Here is a 21,496-nt window from a genome sequence, read left to right as displayed (position 1 = left end):
CTGGACGCAGTACTCCAGGTGGGGTCTCACCAGAGCAGAGTAGAGGGGCAGAATCGCCTCTCTCAACCTGCTGGCCACGCTTCTTTTGATGCAGCCCAGGACACGGTTGGCCTTCTGGGCTGGGAGCGCACATTGCTGGCTCATGTCCAGCTTTTCATCCACCAGTACCCCCAAGTCCTTCTCGGCAGGGCTGCTCTCAATCCTTTCATCCCTCAGCCTGTATTGATACCAGGGATTGCCCCGACCCAGGTGCAGGACCTCGCACTTGGCCTTGTTGAACCTCATGAGGTTCACACGGGCCCAATTCTCGAGCTTGTCCAGGTCCCTCTGGATGGCATCCCATCCCGCAGGCATGTCAACTGCACCCCTCAGCTTGGTGTCGTCTGCAAACTTGCTGAGGGTGCACTCGATCCCACTGTCTTCTATGTCACTGATGAAGATATTAAACAGTACTGGTCCTGATATGGACCCCTGCGGGAAATATTGTTTCTATGAACAATATTTCTGGACCTGTTTGTTTATCCACAGTGTGTCAGTCTATATGAACTTTCCTTCCAATTCATATGACTGAGCCGCCGAATATCTGTACTGCTTTTTCTCTGAAGTTCTCTAGTCTCATCAGACAATTTTGCCCCATGTCCAATCCTCCTATTTGTCCAGGTCTTCCCAGACTAAGTGCTGACCATTTTTTTTTTCTGTTTTCTATTTCTCCATATTTCTCCTGCTTGCAAATTTTGTCCTCCAAACTCATTTAGTGGATTCCCTTTTCCTTAAACACTTATGCTACTGAAACACCAGCGGAAAATCTTTTCCCTCCACACTAAATAGGTTTGCAACCACAAAAGCTTTGCATTCGATCTGCATATGCGTTTAAATGTGGGCTGGTTTAAGTTAGATAGCAAAATACCTAATTCTGTGTTGAGTGTTGTGCAGTAGGTATAGATGGGACAGCACGGGCATAAGAGTGAAAACCTGTGGTGAAAAGGACCCTGTCCGCTCCTGTGGCTTCCTGAGGAGTCATAACATTGGCAAGCAGTGCATTTTAGCTGGCTTGAAAAATGGGACTGATTTTGTGAGTTTGGGGAAGATTGTCTCTGAGTAGATTTCCATAGCTATATATTTTGGGCATCTAAATTCCTGGCCTGATTTTCAGAAGGCTGCTGAGAGTGGAGCAGGGGCTGCCCAGCACCGCACAGCTGAACGTCTGGCCTCCAGGTATTGCTGTTAACACGATTATCTCAAAATCAGAGACCGCCTTCAAGAATGTTGCCTTTAATCTCAATTTCCCAGGTTTTCCAAGCTATAAAATGTACTCCAAAGACTTTTCCAACCTATTTGCTGGCAATGGTGGGTGGAATTACTAGTACAGACCTTTGAAGATATAAAGCTTAACAGAAATGAAAAAAAAAAAAAAGAAGAAAGGTTTTCTGTTTGTCTTTTTGTGAAATGCCAGTCTTGTTATTGGTGTAAATCATGCACAATGTAAACAGCATTTTCTTCTGACTGCTGGGGACTGAGCACCTCCGCAGAAACTGTGAACGCGATTCACGGTGGCTCCCTGTTTTCTAATTATTGATCTCATACAAGTTTATTCTTTGAAAGTAGTGACTGGTGTAGGCAGATATAGCCCACGCCTCTGATTTTATATTTGCCGGCAGCATTGTTTTAATTGCTGCTTTTTTCCTTGGGAGAGTTCAATTCGCAGGCTGATGGATTTCCAGAAGTAACAGAAGTGACACACCTGCACGCACACATGCAGAGGCAGCTCCCAGCAGCAGCACTCGTCTTTTAATCGCTGACAGAGCATCGTATCGGCGCACAACCTGAAGAGGAGGGTTTCTTCTTTCTCTGAGCAGGCTCACTTGGAACCTCACAGCCTGTTACCGGCAGTCAAACTACCTGCTCCGCACCCTGAGATTTCCCGAATATCTTGGTGCTTCCCGCTGGCGCCTCTGAATGCTTGGTGAAATACTGAACCTGCAAGGTGATGTATCGGTAAAGATGACCGGGTCTTAAATGCCAAAGAGGTGTTACATTGTCAGGAATCCACACAAATTGTACCACAAACCAATCTCCATTTAAATGTGGATTTGAAAAGAAAAGTTTATTTTTTACTTAATATTACGAGTATGTGTGACTGTTTGCAAAAAACCCAACACAATTGCTGCTGTCATATTGTTTTAAGCACTAAAAGGTCTGATAGATGATTGTTAATTAGTTAACAAGAACATATAAGAATTGTCTTTTTTTCCAGCTGTTTGACACCTTCAGTGTATAAAGAATTAACCCTGGATTAGCCAAGTGTTATATCTGTACTAAAATATTGTAAAGTATGTAGTAGAAAGTTACTCACATTTCCAAAACAGATAGATGTTTTGGCTTTTTTTTTTTTTTTCCTTGTTTCATTGCTTTTAGTTAGGCCAAAAGTACAAATAATTAAAAAGACCTGACAGACAAACTAGAGAGGCAGAAGAAGAGGGGGTGTCACCTGCTGTAAGTTTTATACTTTCAATTGCATGTTCTGTTGGCTGGTTTCTCCTATAATGCCTCTGCAATCTCAATTTTGATGCGTGAAATACAGCAGCTCCAACCCTCTATGAGCAGACTTGGTCTGCTTACTGTTATTTTCCCACATCTCTATACTCAACCCATTATAGAAATCAGATGTTTGAACAGAATAATAGGTAATAGTCCCTAAACTCACTGTTTTTTTCAGTAGCTATCAAAAATCCTTGCAAAGGAATGGAAGTGGCACAAATAAAGTCCTGAGGAAATACCACTGATGACAGGTTAAAACTCACAGCTAAATTTCCCTTAATTTTTTTTTTTTAAAAGAAGGAGAAGAAGAAAGAAAACAAGGCAGCGTAACACAGAAAATAGTTTGGAAAATCTTCCATTTATTGCAGTCAAAGCTCCCTGCCTTTGTCCAATCTTTCATCTGTTCTTCCACAAATCCTTACTTCGGCACTTGGGGATCATGGACACAGAAAGCGCGTTTCTCATGTACACTTTATTCCACTGCGGAAATAGCCACTTCTGCAGGCTTGCCCCTTGTTGTTGTAAGGGGTGTGCCAGTGCGGCAGAGGGCATGGTTACAGATGCGGTAGTCCGGCAGTCCCTCTGGGCCGTTGTGAGTCAGGACAGGCGAGATCAGCCCTGACATTCACTGAGTCTAACCAACTGCTTCAGTCCCAGTCGAAAAGTTGTATTTGCTTGCCTCTTCAGTGGGGCTCGTGTATCCAAACCTCCGAGTTAAAGGCTACCGCAATATTTAATGTATTCTGGTTCCATATGGAAGAAACGTATTTTCTATTATGCAGATATACACAGTTGATTCCTTCATTCTCGAGATCCTGTACGGTATTTTATTTAGGTATTGAATGCATGTATTGAATGACATCTTGTGTTGTCATATTTTCTGCAAATGAGAGATGTATTTCAACTCTATTGAAAAGAAATTAAAAAATACTGCAGAACAGGAAAAATAAGTCCCCTTTTCTCTGGTCCATCTTTCCTTCCATATGGTGAAATATATTTGTGAATCATATGCATGGTGTTTATCTTTCACCCCTTGCCTCCTCTAAAGAGATGCAAATGCTTTTGTGAAAAAAAGAAAAAAAAAAAAAAAGAAAAAAAAATCCAACAAATCCCATGTCTCCTTTTCTGGTTGCCTGTTTCAAGTCTGCTTGTTTTAACTTTCCTTTTGATGATGATGTAGTTGAAAATCATGTTTTGTAAGGAATTATGAACAGCAAGAAAAAAAAATCACCTGTTGACTATGCAAAGGCAGCAGCACATGGAATTTTCAGGGGAAAAAGAACACATCCATCTCTATTTCTGTATTTATAAAAGCATGAGGACCAAATTCAGTTATGATTAGTTCAATAGGTATAAGAGCAAAACGTATATGCAGTCTTGATACATTTCACGAATGCATGCTGTGCAATGCCTTTGGGACACAGTGGGAGAAACTGGAAACCCAGATAAAGCTGAGGATAAGGGAGTTGTGTGTTTATAGCTCAAAGGATGAAAGTATAAGCAGGATGTCAAATCTTTGCCCTATTTGATGTCAGTTGAAGCTCAAGGTAAACAGATACATTCCTCAGCATATGTGGGCATGGAAACAGGTGTGTGATCATTGTGACATTCTCAGGAAAAAGGAGTTTGTATGGCCTGTAGCAACATTTTGTATATGCTGATGGTTTGATTATTGTGGGAGAACGAAAGAGAAAATGCAGTTCAAAAGGTTCTTGAAAGACTTGAAGGAAATGGACAAGAAAAATGGAATGTAGATCAACATCATCCTTTGCCTGTCAGAAAAGGACCTGGGGGTGCTGGTTGACAGCTGGCTGAACATGAGCCGGCAGTGTGCCCAGGCGGCCAAGAAGGCCAATGGCATCCTGGCCTGTATCAGAAATAGTGTGGCCAGCAGGAGCAGGGAAGTGATCGTGCCCCTGTACTCGGCACTGGTGAGGCCGCACCTCGAATACTGTGTTCAGTTTTGGGCCCCTCACTACAAGAAGGACGTCGGGGTGCTGGAGCATGTCCAGAGAAGGGCAACGAGGCTGGTGAGGGGTCTGGAGCACAAGTCTTCTGAGGAGCGGCTGAGGGAACTGGGGTTGTTTAGCCTGGAGAAAAGGAGGCTGAGGGGAGACCTCATCGCTCTCTACAACTACCTGAAAGGAGGTTGTAGCGAGGTGGGTGTCAGTCTCTTCTCCCAAGTAACAAGCAATAGGACGAGAGGAAATGGCCTCAAGTTGCGCCAGGGGAGGTTTAGATTGGACATGAGGAAAAATGTCTTTACTGAAAGAGTGGTTAAACATTGGAAGAGGCTGCCCAGGGAAGTGGTTGAGTCACCATCCCTGGAAGTATTTAAAAGACGTGTAGATGTGGTGCTTAGGGACATGGTTCAGTGGGCATGGTGGTGTTGGGTCGACGGTTGGACTTGATGATCTTAGAGGTCTTTTCCAACCTTAATGATTCTATGATTCTATGAAATACAAAAAATCCCACAATCTTGTAAGCAAGGAGGCACAATCTTACAAAAGCGTAGGCAGTGCTTGACAATGTGACGACAGTCAATGAATTAGTTTGCATATTTAGGAAAAGTAATTACAAGGAACTTTGCTCTGGAGGAATTAAGGCATGGTTTAGTGATGGGACACCTTTTTCTTTTCCTTGCTGAGATTATTTTCTTTTTTTCTGCTCCAAGCTTCTCTCAAAATAACAAACTTGCTAGATGTTTTTTGATTCTGTTGTTTTGTTTTATTTTGCTTTGGTGGGTTTTCTTAATATCTGTGAGACCTGGGCACATATAGAAAAGAAGACAGCCATGTAAAAACACATTAACAAAAAAGAACATAAAAGAACCAGTGGGGAGGAATGACAGAAAGGAATATCATCTGAAAACCAAGTACAAAAATTTTGGTGATCTTCTTCTGTGGGCAGGTAACCTAGGGATACATCTCCATTGCCTTTGGCCACAACACAGAAGTTTAGAATTAAGTTTGTAGGGTGAGAGGATATGAGTATGAGTGAGTGTGTGCATCCTCCTGTCTGAATTTCCCTGCTTGGGGAAAAGACCCTGGCTGGAGCTGGAGCCAGCATGTGGGCACAAAGGTTGAGGAGGGTATTCTGGCCACAAGAAATAATGCCTCGGCATAGGCACAGTCTTGAGCATAGGCTCACTGCCATGGCTAAGGGGAAAACAGGAGTTTTAATACAGGAAACAACCCCAAAGCTCTTCAGGTAAATTATAAGCAATGGAAAATGGTGTAAGAGGAAAGTTATGTGAGTTATCAAAGACCGCTGGGGTCTACAGAGCCAGGGACTAAGTGATAAATTAGTGCTCATAACCCACAGGTAAAGTAATTGCTCTCTGACAAGGCAACTGAGACCAAGAGGCATCATCAGGCATCAGCTGCAGGTAACCAAGTCACTGGCTAAAGTTCAGCCTGTTTTCAGCCTTTCTGAATTATCCCTTGCAGTTCAGCATGTGTGTGCCGTATGGCTTGACGCACACCTTTCTTGTGAAAGAAACATGAAAAACTGTCCTCAGCTTTGGTGAACCAGTGAATTGTGTTTCCAACAGACTTAGAAATCAAAATACCTGATATTTTCACCTTTATGCTTTTTGCTTTAGAAATCAATAGGCGGTTTGTAAGACCTTAAAACAATCTTTTCTTTGCATTCAGAAGTTTGCTCCTGCTTCTTACAGATGATGTAGTAGGGAATACCTTAATATGTGTATTGATTGTGTTTCCTTTGCCAGTCAAAGGTCGGTTACAGAGCAACTTACTCTTTTGAGTAGGTTATAGTTTTGACCCTGATCATATGCCTCCAATTGTTTTTATACACAGTTCGATAGTAATATATGTTTTCTAGCTCAGTTTATCTTTGCAATTAGCCACTCAAGTCAATAGATATGCATTTTTAATGGCATGCTGGCAAAGAGGAAGATCCTCCATTTCTCAGAACATAGGTGATGTAAATTCACTTCCAAGCAGCAGTAAAAGCAACGGTAATCTTGAGTGAAACCTCATTGCTTTCTTTGAAATGTATTCACCATAGCTGAGCCTCTTTGCAAAAACTGTTGTGTATGTGCTATGGTATAATGAATTCTGCTGGAAAGCAATAGGATATAGAGAGGTCAGTCCTCCCATTCAAGTACTGTAGATGCCAAAAAAAAAAGGTGATTTTTTTTTTCTTTTGCAATCTGCATTCCTCAGGTGCAGATTAGAAGGGTTAAAAGTTGGATATTTGTAGATCTCATTATTCACCAGGGTTGTTCATGAACAGATGGAAGCTGCTCCAGGATCAATATGTTGTTATCCACACAATATTAAGCTTTGACTTTCCACAGGACAGCTATAGGAATATGCTATAATAGACAGTGAGTTAGGTAGAGGCTTGAGAGCAAGGGGCTAACTGATTTTGTGGGAAATTGTCAGATTTCTGACACCTTGAGCAAGTAGCGGCATTGATTATCACTCAGTTGCCAGCAGCTATGGATAAAAATCTTGCCTTTGTTTATTGTTGTTATGAACGCTATTTGGTAAAACTATTTCCAATTATTTGTTTCAGTTCTGCAATGCGTTTTGTAACACTGAGGCAAATAAAAAGCCCTAATCCTTTGCTAGCACTCTGCTTTTATACCTTTATGGGTTTTGCCAGACATCTGTATATTCACATTGTTCATAATCAACCTTTATAAGCTTGTTGCTAAAAGAGGATTTTTATCTGAGCATCAGGATGTATCCATAATCATACTGCTGTTACCCATCCATAACAAAACCAAGTGTCACTGCTGAGTGTGTGTTAGGCGTTGCACGTAATCATCTCCCATGTAATGAGATACATTAAATTTCTGCTTTTTTAACATGTAATGATATATGCAAAAGTGTCTGACTTGTTTCCTTTTGTCACTTCTGACTGGTTAAGTGTGATGCCATTCCAAAAATACCTTTTAGTGGCTGACATTTTATATCCCATTATTTGTTTAGTTAAAACGGGAGACAGAATGGGTTTTCTTTTGTCTTTGGTATTGATTCACTATACAGCTTTTGAATGTTTGTGTGTGAATCTCTGTATTTTAAGGTTCTTCTGATAATGGATACTTGAAGTAACAGTAATGTAGATGCTGTGAAAATTAAATAGCAGGAAAATACTTTTAGATCTCTGGATGAACTGAAATATATTAAGTGAAAAGAGACTTTTTTAGAGAAAATTACTATTTGCATGAGCTATATATATAAAAATATTTTCTGCACTTGCATTTCAAAATACTAGCAAGAAACTTAGGATTTTTGTTTATATTAATTTATTTCAGGACAGGCAACTTTGCTCCTGTGTTACCTTTTCTGGATAGACATTATGTGGTGGGCAGCACTCCGTTGCGTGTCCCATCATATGTGCATTGACGTTCTATGTTTAAGTGAAACAGTGCTGTAGACATCCATCTCTATGAAAGAATGAAAATGCATAACAGGAAACAGTACAGAATATTTAAGAATCTGTCAGCCTGTCAGGTTTTGGCCATCTTTAAGATTTGACGTCCACCATTTTCTACCTTCTCATTGGAAAAGGAGAGGAGGAAGGAGAACAGAGAATGGCTTTAGGGCCCTTTGTCTTCATATGCGAAAGCTGCTTTGGAAGGAAATGGGGAAAACCTGTTGAACACTTACAGCAGTGCTTCCGCGGCTGAAGGACAAAGTTGGGCAAAGATGCACAGTGAAAGAAGCAAAGAATTGCTGGTTTTCTTCTAAAATATGTATTTGCTGTATAACAAGAGTTAAGTAAAAAACATCTGAAAGTGGTCCCTGTTCCCTTTGCTTCCCAGCCTTCAGTAGTCAACTGCAGCTCATTTGAGTTATGAAACTAAGAGAAGACTTAGCTAGTGCATTTTCTCAGGGAATTAATTACATTCGTTACAGAATGCTTTTGCCTTGCATTAGTTTCCTCAGACTGAGGTTCCTCTGGGTTTGCCTCTCATGTTTTTCTTATGAACACCCAGCGTAAAACAGCAAAAGGATGACAGAGGCATTAGCAAGAAGTTCATATAATTGACCTACCCTAATTGACTTTTATTCATTCTAGCCCTTGTCTTTTATAATACTTGATTCTTTAGGCAGTATAATTCATGCACTGAGAGGTCATAAAAGAAGGCTGCAAGCAGAAAAACAAGCTCACAGCTGTAAAGAAAAAAGAAATAAAAAAGAGTACACTAAAGTAGGCCACTTCTTATAACTTGAGTGTTTTTGCAACTTTTTCTAGCTTCTCAGCTTGTAAATGACACCCATTTAAAACTTTCATAAATTCACACATCTTTTGGAAGGAACATGTAGAACTGAAAGAATCTAAAGTATACCTTACAAAATACCTCTGAATTTGCATCTATTTATGTTTACTTTTGCATTTGTAGACAGTTATGGACATGTCATACTATCATACTCAGGGAGGTCTGCAAACACTGTGTAACAGCACCATATATATGAAAATATACCATCCCATCTGACATTGCACAATAGTAGCTAATTAACGCTAATATACCAGTCATGCAGTGGCAAAAACCGGAACCAGTTTTCTTTATCCAACATTTCAGTGTATTGCAGAGGAGCAAAGATTTCATTAGTGGTAAATGGTAAGAAAAAGTCATCCTCCTTGGTTCTTTTTTTGGTACTTCGTCATTTTAATAACTATTTTGCTTCTTTTCTTGATAGTTTGTATTGAGGCATTTGGATTACAGAAGGTTGTCTACAGTAATGACTGTAAGTGTCTGGATAAAATTGTGTCAAAAAATTCCACTGTCATTTGGAAAAGTTCGGTCTATATCAGAGAGTATTCTGTATTCCTCCTACATTATTCATCCAGGGACAGAACAGTGGATTGATGGGCAACTGGATGAGAATTTCTTCCCCAGCCCATCGTGATTTGTTTCTACAGCTATGTTGTTAAATCCTTCCTTTCAGTCTCTTAATTTAGTGCTGTCCCATTTTTCCTTTGGCACTGACCTTTTCTAGCTGAGAACCTGGTGCTGTCTACAAGCTGATGAATTATGGCTGTTCTGAGTGGAATCGACCGGGAAGGATAGGCTGGTTTACTCATGTTCTTCTCTGAAACGTCCCATAACAGTAGTGGAAGAAAATATTCCCTACAACTCACGCAACTTCTCTTAATCATGCCTTGGGACATGTGCCTTTCTTATTGATGCTGGATTTCTTTAATCACAGATGCTGTACAGGAAATAAAAGATGTCTTTCTGTGTTGATACAGCACGGAGTTATAGTTGGTGTTTAAGATGAAGCCTTACAGCAGATTTTTACTGCAAATTTAAATCTTAAGGGAAGCTAGGTGCTGAGAATTAGGTGGGGAGGAGATTGTGCTCTTGGAGAAAGTATATCTCATTTCATTGGTACAAGGATTCTGGATGCATTTCCTTTAAAGCCAAGGATGTACTCAAGCCAAAAAATACAGACTTCTGTGAAAGTTCAGAGCGGGACTGAAGCAGAAGAGTAACCTCACCCTCCTTTATATGTCTGTGGGGATGAAGGAGGATATTATACTTGAACACGTGCTATAACGTGTGATGGCTGTCGGTGGGCTGCAGCCCATTCTAAACCCATAGTTACAAATTTGGCTTATCGCTAATATTTCTAAAATTCATTTTGCTTCTTTTATTAAGGTGAGGCAACACTTTTTAGCAGTTCTTCTCTTGAACTTTTGTTGAAGTATTCTAGTTTTGGCACATAAATGCCATAAAGACAGTTTTAAAAATTAGTAACCTTTTCCAGGCTGCTCCCCCAAACCTTCTTTCGTATGTTTTTGAATTTAAACAACCTTGATTCACTCACTCCTAATGTGAGAGTCATGATTCAGATCTGCATGATGGGCTTCATTTCAAAAACATTAGTTCACTTTTGGACTCGAACTGTACAACCTCAAATAACATATATCAGAAACGCTTATATCAAGGAAATTTTGTTCTATTTCTGCCGTGTCCCACTGAGTTGATGACTCTGAATTGTAGGTATCCATCAAAAGAACATAAATACCTGAGCACTGCTTGTGATCTAATACTAACTTCTATGTGGATGGGGAGAGAGATATATAAGACTTCTCCTGGCTAGCGTATATAAGTAGTAATTTGGGATCATTCTTCCAGTTATCATTTAAAATATGCTTTTGTCTGACATCATTGTTTAGTCTTGCAAACGGTAAGTTTATGGAAGCGATCAGTATGTGCGCTGCCTTCCATACAAACTATCGTCTTTAATCAATTCTAGTTTAATATGGCCATAGCTGCTAGTTGTAAGAAAAGCAACCTTTCTGTTATGAAACAAGGAAGTTTTTGTAATCCAAGCTGGTTTATGTTCTGTTTCAATCTGGACAGAAAATGAAGCCAAATTCAGGCTGCAATCAATACCATCTTAAAAACACAGAAATCTGTCCAAGCTGTTTTTTATTCTTTTGTCTTTATATATGCTATGTGGCTTTTATTCATGACCTTATTTTAGGTGCTTGTGAACGTACATGAATAAAAGAATTGCTACATTATTAATAATACCAGTCATATCCCTGCTAATTAGAATCCCAGTTAAGTAAGTGCTAATATTTGCAAGAGCATTGATTTACATTTACTTTTGCCTAAATTTAGTCAAAAGTTGTGTTTTGTTTCTTTACAAGCAGTGATAGTCACATCTTCGAGTCTTTTAAAAAGTAAAAAATGAGAGAAAGGAATTATGGCTGAAAGTTTAGCTTTTACACACTGACATCCTTACTGCACTCTCAGTGATTCTTTAACCAGCAAGAATCATCCCTGGTTTTTTATCTGCATTATATCAAGTCCCGTGGGGTTTTGGGGGTTTTTGTTTGTTTGTTTGTTTGTTTTTTAAAGTCCACGTGTTAGGAACCTAACAGAACAGAAACAGGACAGAAATAACACTAGCTCTGAAGAGCCAATATTGGTGTTCTCTGACTGTTGTAGTCTATTAAGGAAATGTGCTGTCTGAAGACTGTGGAAAGTATATGAACGGACTTCTGAGCATTTATTGCTTTCATGGGGCATCATGGCAGATTCAGCTATTACTGCTTTTTATTTTGAAGCTTTGTTAGTAAAGTCACAGCAAGGTTTGTAGTATGGCAGCTAAAGCCTCCCGTTTCTCAGTGTCTTACTCAGCCAGTTTGCACATTGAAAATTCTGCCAACTTTGGTTGTTCTTGTTTTTACATTTAAAAATGATGTTTGTATTAGAGGGTTTTTAGGCCCAGATCAGCTAAATGTCTTCTGAACATACAGGGAACGTAATAGCAATTTCTCTTTAATCCATAAAGTACCTAACCATGTGTTGCTGGGTTTTCTGCCATTTGAAGAGGAACTCTTGAACAAGATCATTTTGAGCTGTAGCCTTTTGGCCAGCTTAAGAGTTGGAAAAAGTTGGTGCTATGGATGGGAAATCTTGAGTAACTCTTTTTTATCCTCTTACACCAGCATTTGTCAAATAGGTGTACTGTAAGAAGGTAGTCTAACTGATCTAATACAATGTGCAGCAAGTCAGAGAAATATCAGTTCAGATATTTTCCAGTTCTCATGTGCAGGTGAAGCCTCCAGCTCATACTGGTCTTGCTGCATAAATATGTCTCTGATAGGGCCTTCTGCCCTTCTACAGCACTGCAGCTGTTTTCTGGGATCTCATCATTTCACACCTCAATCACTCCAGCATCCTCCCCTCCTGCACTGAGAAACACAGTGCTACCCCCACGATCTCCGTTCAGAAGTCTGCCACAAAGTTCATTTCCCAGCTTCATTGTTTTAACGGTATTTCTCTTTTCTTTTGAGTGCCTTCTCCTCATTAAACACAGACTGCTTCTCTTCAATTTTAAGGCCCTTCTTCATGAGTCATTTCCAACCTTTCTATCCACTATTAAAATGTCACTTCCTTCTTTTGATTCCTGTCTTGCTAGCCTCTAAACCCAAAAATACCTTTGTGCTAACTCTCTGCTGCTTTTCTCACTTCACAGAAATCTCCCATAAGCCTCCACAGAGCTAGTGTTGTCTTTCTTCAGTCTCTCCTTAAAAATCCTTTGTCATCATTCCTACAAAAAATGTTCAATAACCAACTACTAGCATGCTGATATCATTATTTGGATGGTTTGGGGTTTTTCATACCCTGTATCAAGCCCTATTTGGATTGAAAATTGTTCACTTCGGGCAGACTCCACTTGGTCTGTACTTCCGAAGCACTGAGATCCTGTTCCATGACCTGGAGTTAAGTCCAGGTCATGACCTAAGTACAAATAATAAATAGTATTAAACCAGGGTTATTTTCAACTGGTCTTGACTTCTGAAAAGGATCAGTAATCAGGTTTTTTTACTGTGCTTGAATAGGCTGGCTGTTCCTCACCTGGCAATCTCTTTGAGTTTGTCTTGCAGTTGTGTTTTCTGCTTGGCACCAAGGAGAAGCTGTAGCTAGTTCAGCCTGCAGCTGCGCTTTTGCTGCCTAGTGTGATGAATGAGTCCCATTGTGCCCATCTCCAGGGGAATCCACTGCCTTCTTATTTGCTGCTGGCTACCATTCAAGAAGCTGACTGCTTCCTATGTCACTTCTGCGAGCTGTAACTAGAACGATACCCTCCTTTCCCATATTTCAGAATAAAAAGCAAATTTATAGAGGTTTGAAGGGTCAGGAGTAGGTAGGCAACTTTTTTAGGAGCCCTTGTCCTTGGATCTGCCTGTTTTGATGACCATGGTGGAGCCGTGGTCTTACGCTCTCCTTCATGGTGTGCAGTGGAAGGTTACCTTTTGTTCAGCCCCAACAGTTCATTATTGATTGACTTACTGAACAGAGGTATAGTTTAAGATTGCGGGTGTTCATGCAATTTTGAAACAATATCTAGAAGCTATATGGCTAGCTGTGTTGTCATGCTAGGTTTTACTTTGCAACTCTGTGGTTCGCAGCATAGGTGTCTTGTCCATAGCTGCATAATTATTTCTTCTTTCTGAGAACTGTAGTAGAGAAACTCCATGTTTTGTGGGGATTATTTTAAGTGAAAGACCATGGCTATGAATGGATAAATGGATATGTGCAACTTCATTAAAGCTAGCTAAATTGAACAGGCTAAATTATGAAAGCCCAGCAATTGGAAGTTACACTGATAACTCATTCAAATATTTTCATCGACTCAATGACTTGCAGGACAGTAAAGTTTGCTGTACTTTGGTTTTGAACTGTAGCCTTTTGCTAGTGTGCCATATTATTGATTAGCATGGAGGCCTAGCTTCATCACAGAATCATTTAGAGTCATAGAATCATTTAGGTTGGAAAAGACCTTTAAGATCATCAAGTCCAACCGTAACTCATGTCAGACTTCAGCCTCTGACTGACAGAAAGACATTACTTCATAGGGAATTCATCTCAGTTGTCATCTGAATTGCTTTCCAACAATCCTTGTATCTCTGTGTTGACAACACAGGTAACCTGAGCTCCTTCATTCAGGCACTCCTAAGTTTGAGAGGTGGATAATGGCTCTTTTTTCTTTATTTCATTTGTGTTTTGTTCTTAAATGGAAGTAGATTCCACCACCTGACTCTGTGAGCTAAGGCTCCACTATTATGATGTAATACTACAATGCTGATTTTTGGCAACACACTGGTGGGGACCCCAAAACTAAGAACTCCCCAATGACAGAACTTTTTGATTCCAAGAGGTTGAACCCACAACCTGTGTGTTGTGATACTAACGCTACAGCAACCAGGAGAATGAAAATATCTCCAAATAGGACTCACATGAAGCAAAAGCTTGATAGGAAGCTGGCAAAAATATCCAAGTGAAAATCCTTCTCAGCACGGTGAAATTTAATACATCTTTCACTTCTCTAGGACCCAGGAAGCTGTATCAGATTGCAGTTTACAGCCAAAACCCACTCCTGGGGTTTTGGAAATTGGCAGCTCGTATATACTTTATTTTTGCAATGTTGCTTTGACAAGAGAAAACCATCTTTTATATAAGACTACAGGTTAAATCTGGGCACTGACCTTTGAAGAGAAATCCTGAGCACAAGTTCTTGTTTGCAAGTCATATCTAGTTTTGCAATTTATTCATTCACTTCCTAATACAAAATGTAAAGACTGTCCTGGGATCAAAACCCAAAAAGTCATTCTTGCAGGGAAGATCTAAATGATTCATGTCAGCCAGATGCAGATCTGATTTCCTTCAGGCTGGATACCGATAGGTAGGTAGCCTAAGGGAGTGCCCTCACCATTGAGTTTCTCTTATAAAATGTCATTGTACTGCCTTTCCCTCCAGCAATGGATTTGAATAAGGTCAGCTGTGGATGATTTTTTTTAAGTCAGTGCTGTAAGCACGTTAGTCATTTTCTGAGAGTTATTACTGGGTTGAGTCTTAGGTATACGGATCTAGATTTGGCCTAGGTACATGCAGAAACAGCATTTTAGGTGTCACAGATGCTTTACTGGAGAAAATATAGGTGCTTACAGCTTTTCAGCAGCTGAGATGGTATCTGAGGCAAGGCTTTAGACATCACTCTTAGAAATATTCAGTTTCCACCTGAGCCCCAGGGAAGGTGCGCATTTCGGAAGTCCCTTTCTGAGTAATTCTTTCCCCAGCGGAACTGGTGGCTGCAGTTCAGCATAGTCATCGTCAGGTGCCTAATTTTCATTCATGAATACTCTCCACATCGGTGGAACTATTAGTCTGCTTTAATGTAACACATATTTAAGTGACTTTTTGACTGAGAGTTTATCCCAGGCAGCATTGCATCCTAGTATACTGAGTGAATGCAAAGCTATGCAAAGCTGTTACACTACCCAGACATCTGGAGTAGGATAGCTGCAGTACTTTCAGGCAGAATACAGTATTGAGGTCTGGCTCTTCCTCGTATGCCAGAAAAAATTAGCAGACTATTACTATGCTTTTCATAACTAAAAAATAGTAATGATGCCAGTTTTTCCAGTCTATCAGTCAGCATCCAGGAGCAGCCAAGTAATTGTGTTGACATCATCCATTTTTTTGACTTAGTAGAGTAAATACCTACCGCTTCATATGCTGTGCACTATCAGAAACACTACTGTATGTGCCAAAGAAATGAGAAAGAGCCAGGTCTGATTCAGAGGTGGGATATGATTTGAAGGAATCTTGTTTCAGTATTGTAATGGATATTGTTTGGGAAAACACACAAACAGCGTTTACGGGCAGCCAACCGTCTCTAGTACGGAGGAGCATGGAACGACAAACAGCTTTTGTTTATAGCAAAAGGTGGGTATTGGCTAAGAAGTAGTGTTTATGGTAATTGAGCTTTACAAGGAAGTAAAACTTAGAGGGGAACACAGGGGGTAGCATTTGCAGTGAAGCAGGTAATAAGGAGAGCTGTGTAGGCATTTCCTGATTAGCATCTGCTGTTTCAACAGCCAAGGAACATGACTCGCATGCAAATGCTTGTGCTAGGCTTTAACAGGCATTCCCTCTAGCATGCCACCCTGCCTTCTGGTTTTATTTTGAGTCTCCTTGAGCCCTACTGTGATTTGAAATCAGTGGAGGAGAAAGGAGAGCAACACAAACAACAGATGTCTTCAAGGCTTGGAACAGAGATAGAAAAAGCCCCGTGGCAAAGGAGAACGTGCAGTTAAGGTATTTCCTGTCATTAGTTTTCAGTGCCTCTGGTACAGACTGTATTTGTATTTCTGCAGGTGTATATAAATACAGCTGTGCACATAGGTGGTAAAGAAGTGGTAGCGCAAAAAGATGGCCATTGCGCACATCAGAGAATATTTTTTGCATCCTGTAAATGAGTGTGACCTATAGACACTAAGTGTACCTGCTCACAGAGACAAAGCAACCTATTTTAGAGCAGGTTCACAAATTATTTCCCAGCTGCTGTAGCAACTGCTTTTAGTCTGTTGCTGGACAAAATACACTAATTCTTTTTGTTTGAGATTAAAAGTTACTTCGTAATTGAGAAAGCTAATGGTATGCCTAGTATCCGTCAAGACAGCTTTGCTTACCACGGCAATACAAATACCGTGTACCCCATAACATTAGGAGAACTTGGTTGTGCACTAAGTGGCATTTAGTGCAGATTCAGAACAGTACTTCATCTGTGCTTTCTGGTATGGGGAACTGTGTCTTTAAGGACTTTGATTTCTAGAAAGGAAATCTGTGACAGAAACAGCTGTGAAATTCTTACAATATATAGGCAGCTGGGGATGGCATAGAGACCCTGAAAACATGTTACCTGCTGAGCGTTAACTCAGTACTGCATGGGGCCAGGAGCAAAAAAAAAGGGGGGGGGGGGGAAGAAAAATACTGTGAACGGAGATGTGAAAATATATGACATTTCTAGATTTTCATTTCTTGGGAAAGATAACTGAAAGAAATATAAAAAAGAGCATTAAGGGCTGAGAACTTTGTGCTCTGAAAGCTTAGCAAGCTACCTTCCACCTTCCCACATCTACCTCCTCTCTTTATGTCTCATATCCTCCACATGTTTCAGCAGATGGGTCCAAAGACAGAAAATCACATTCATACAGAATCCTATTTTCTCGTGATATTTTAAATGTAATTTTATTTGCTTATTAACTTGCCAGTTTTTTTTCAAAGGATTTTGGTAAACTTTGTCTCAATATATGTTCACGCTTTATTTTGTTACTATTACTTGTGTTATTAAAATATATATATTTAAATTATTATTTGGCTACTGGGCTACAGAATTTTATGCTTAGGTTAACCTTAGTAAAGAGTTTAGGACAACTGCCCTGTTACTGAATGTGACTTCTGAAAAGCATTCCAGTTTTGGGATGAATGCTGACGATGCCAGTAGGAATTATTTTTCTTTGTTCAGAAATTTGTACATCAAAATAGTGTTTTCCTGTGGTGTTTCAGGCCATGCAGACTCTAGGAAATGATATATATTTTAATATGTTGGTAGCAGCATTTTTTAAGCATCAAATATTAGTTGTTATAAATCATAGAGGGAGTTTGTTGCATTTAGTATTTTAAAACAGAACAACTGTTTTCTCATTAATGCTATTTTAGTATAGACTTTCTTAATCTTTACAAGGATATCCTAACAGAAAAATAAGCACAATAATAATTATGCCTGTATTTTTATGCCTGTGTCGCTTCCTCTCTACTTTGAAAATATACTATCCCTGTTGCACAGATGGGAAAACTGAGGCATCCATGGGAGGTGAAATACCTTCACCTGGAAGTCATCTAGAGGAAGACACATCTCCTGGTCTCGAAGCAGTACCTTATTATAAGTCGTATATTAAACTTATCAAGAGGTATTTGTAAGTTAACAAAACAGAGGCCGCACTTTAGAGATATCATTTAACATTTACTTTTCCTCCCACAGGAACTTTTTACACCGGAGTGCAAATTCAAGGAGTCTGTTTTTGAAAATTATTATGTAATCTACTCATCCATGCTCTACAGACAACAGGAGTCCGGGAGGGCCTGGTTCTTGGGGCTGAACAAAGAAGGGCAGGTCATGAAAGGAAACAGAGTGAAGAAAACAAAACCAGCAGCTCATTTTCTACCCAAGCCATTGGAAGGTGAGGTTCAGTCCATCGTTGGCAGATCCTCCTACAAATCTCACAAGAAGAAGAGGGAATGGTTTCTAAAATACCCTTTGTGAATGTGCGTGCCCCGGACAGGGGCCATTCAAATGACAGTCCCCAGGATTCATGGAGCGATTTTGTGCTTCGGCATAGTGATGCTAGAAAGAGCATATGTAAAAACATTTTTTCCAGGGATTAAGAGGTCATTTTGCAAGAAAAGAAATCTTTTGTGGAAGTGCATTGTGCTGTTTTTAAAATACTTTCTCGGTAGGGACAAAAGCTGTTGTGAGTGTTGCAGTGAGAAAATAGTCCTTTCATTAAGCAGAATGAAATAATGGATATTGTAGGATAATTGGGAGTTATAAAGGGAATTAATGAAATGTCAGCATTTCAAAGTAAAAGCTTTCTAACACGAAACACAAAGGTCTCTCCATAAAATAAATCATACTGTATTACTTAGCCAGCTGATGTAATGCACGTAACTTGTGTAAGTTGGCCTTTAGACCAAGACAGAAGCAAATAAAAGTCGTACTAACCTTACACACTAAAATGATGTCACACATTCTCTGAAAAACACATTTATTTTTATCTTGGAACTTTGGGGTTATCCTGTGTATTCTGCAGGCCTTTATAAACATATGCTGGTTTTTGCTTCTTGTCCTGATGGCACTACAGATTTCATTGATATTATTGCTACACATAGCCTCAGTCATTCTGAAAATTATCTCATTACTTAACATCTGAAAACACAGACCTGAGTAATGCTTTAGTTAGCAGTCCCATTTCTTTTAACATTTTAACTTAAAATTTTTGATTAAAGGATCAGTTTGTTAAATGTTTTAGAGTTTCATCATAAGGAAAGAATCTGAATAATCCTATGTTTTAACTTCATATTTGAACTCGGGTTGATGCGGTCGTGCTTTCCTCATCTTGCAAAAGCTTACAGTATTTTCATGACCTCTCAACAATATTGACACTTTATCTGTCAATCCCTTTATATTAAATTATAAGAATTGTAGGGAGGGAAAGCCAGTGCATTTTTAAAAGCAACATCAATTCATATTGATTAGGAAAGAAGTGACTTTTTTCATTAATGTTTGGATGGTCAGACTCTATCAAAATAGCTTAGACAAGGCCTAGAAATAATTTGCTTTACATTGCCCATGAGAGTCATCAAATATGACAGCTCTGCTACATAATTCTTTATTTTATAGTTCCATCTCATGTTATTCAATTTAATATTTTTGTAGGTCACGGTGTTATTTCATCAAGCTCTTTTAATTAATCAGCAAAGTGTCCTAAACACAGTCATGGGGGCACTCTGAAGACATAGATCATAACCAGCCTTATGTACTCTAGAGAAGACATTTAATTTCAGACTTTCAGAAGCCATAAAAGGATTTAGATTATGTCATTGGAAATGTTAGAACAAGTATTTGATTAGTTAATGACGCTATGGGGCTCTTCATATTTATTATGAAACTTCACACCATTGAAGATCAAGGTCAGTACTTTGATGCTCCTGCCTCCTACTCTAATTAGACAAGGGATGAAGGGATTGTGCTCTCTATGGCTGCACACAGCCAGTCCTGAAATCATAGTGTGATGATTAATTCCTTTGACATCTCTTTTAACATTGCTCTGATATAAATAAATGCTAGTGAAGTTAGGTATAAGTGGAAATATTACCTGATTCAGTGGCATGGAAAATGAAACTGAATTATCCAAGAGCATAAATCATTAAGGGAGCTTAATGCTGAAACTGTGTAATGGAACACGTCTTTTCCTCAAAGGATTTAAAGTGTTTAGATAGGGACTGAAACCCAGGGGCAAAATTTTAATTCCTCTAAGAATTCAGTTAATAGTTTAATTTGGAGTTTTCTGCACTTCTACATTCAGTGGAGATCAGTGGCTACTGCATACATTTTTGGAAAGGAGGAAGAAAAAAAAACCAAACCTCTTGTGTACTCTCCGCAGCACTGTCCTGGACATTTCTTCAGTACACATCTGAAGAGATCATGGCCAAGCTCCTCAGATTTGGGAGACAGATGTACAAATAACTTTGTAGAACTGGACCCAAGCCTAGTCTTGCAACGTAGGACTAAAAAAGAACACTTAAGTCTAGACAACTGTATCGTATGATCGCATTTGTAAACACCGTCTGTCTTATCTCATCATATTTTACTTTTAAAAACTTGCAGAATATATACTTAAGGAGTGTGTGTATATATATACACACATATGTGTATCTATATATGTACATTTTCGTGTGTCTGCCTCATGCAAAGACAGAACAGTAGTTTTTCATTTCCAAGGCTTCTATAGTTTCCATTAAACAAGCAAGCATACAGTTTCCTACAGTGTTTTTAAGTCAGATACGGAAGAAGTGAGAAATTTGGAGGGTCAAGCAAAGCTATCAGTCATGCAAAACAAGTGTCTGTCAATGTAAATAGTTTCCCTCACATGCAAGAGGAACATGGATAATATTACAATATCAGTGATTGCAGAAAATTAATCCCATTTGAGATGAGCTTTAAATGAGATACATTCTCAATAACCTCTCTCCTTTTCTCTTTTCTCCCTGCAGTGGCCATGTATCGAGAACCATCTTTGCATGATATTGGAGAAACAGTGCCAAAGGCTGGGGTAACTCCAAGTAAAAGCACAAGTGCATCTGCAATAATGAATGGCGGCAAACCAATTAACAAGAGTAAGACGACATAGCCAGATCCTCACAGGTGTTGTGACTTACTGAGTCCCGAGCACAGTTGAGCGATTTATCCTTGCCAGACTTCCCCTCTGCAGTGTCTGTGGATCAGCTTGTGGCAAGTCACAGACTTGCCCGTTGCTGTTTCTGAACTGAGTTGTTGCAAGCGGATAAATCTCAACATGTAGCTCCACCCACAACAAGAAGACACCTGGATGAACCAGCTAAACTCAGACCATGGAATGCCCTACCAGATATTGGAATGCCTTTTTAATATCTTTTCTGTGACTGTGACACTTCATGTGAATGACATACTTCACAAGTACACTTGATACCTTGCCTGCTGACAATTGCCCATAATCCCTTTTTGAGTCCAGTTTCAGCAAAATCCATGTGTTTAAGTTCTATTTTGTAGCACACAAATAATCAAGTAATTTCTAGTTAGATGCTGTAAACCTGTGCTATTATGGATTTCTCTTCTTCCCTTTTTTATAAGGCTGCTCGCTCTACTGTCTGTGACCTTTTGCAGGGATTGTGTTTCTCTATAACTTAAGTGTTGCCGGTGGCTTAGTTTTGAAAGCAATCAGGGAATCAGGAAGCCTTCAAAAATCTATTATTACAAATTATATCTATAAAGAATAGGATTGTTGTCTCTGGCTTACAATATTGATTAAATGTGAATACTCTTTAGTAACAGATACTGTGCTGCTGCTGTTG

The 21,496-nt window shown here is 39.5% G+C and overlaps 1 protein-coding gene across 1 annotated transcript in view; it reads left to right on the top strand.

The window, feature by feature from the left end:
• Positions 1 to 21,496, top strand: part of FGF14 (fibroblast growth factor 14) — a 421,172-nt gene extending 399,676 nt beyond the window's left edge. The window contains exons 4-5 of the mRNA XM_009333339.1: positions 17,868 to 18,066; positions 20,660 to 21,496. Of these exons, the coding sequence (XP_009331614.1) occupies positions 17,868 to 18,066; positions 20,660 to 20,796 (336 nt within the window). The 3' untranslated portion in view covers positions 20,797 to 21,496. The remainder of the gene's footprint in view (positions 1 to 17,867; positions 18,067 to 20,659) is intronic.

The sequence above is a fragment of the Pygoscelis adeliae genome, unplaced genomic scaffold (assembly GCF_000699105.1).
Source record: "Pygoscelis adeliae isolate BGI_AS28 unplaced genomic scaffold, ASM69910v1 Scaffold48, whole genome shotgun sequence".
Taxonomy (NCBI): Eukaryota; Metazoa; Chordata; class Aves; order Sphenisciformes; family Spheniscidae; genus Pygoscelis; species Pygoscelis adeliae.
The sequence above is the reverse complement of the archived record's forward strand: the minus strand, read 5'-3'. Positions and strand labels throughout refer to the sequence as shown.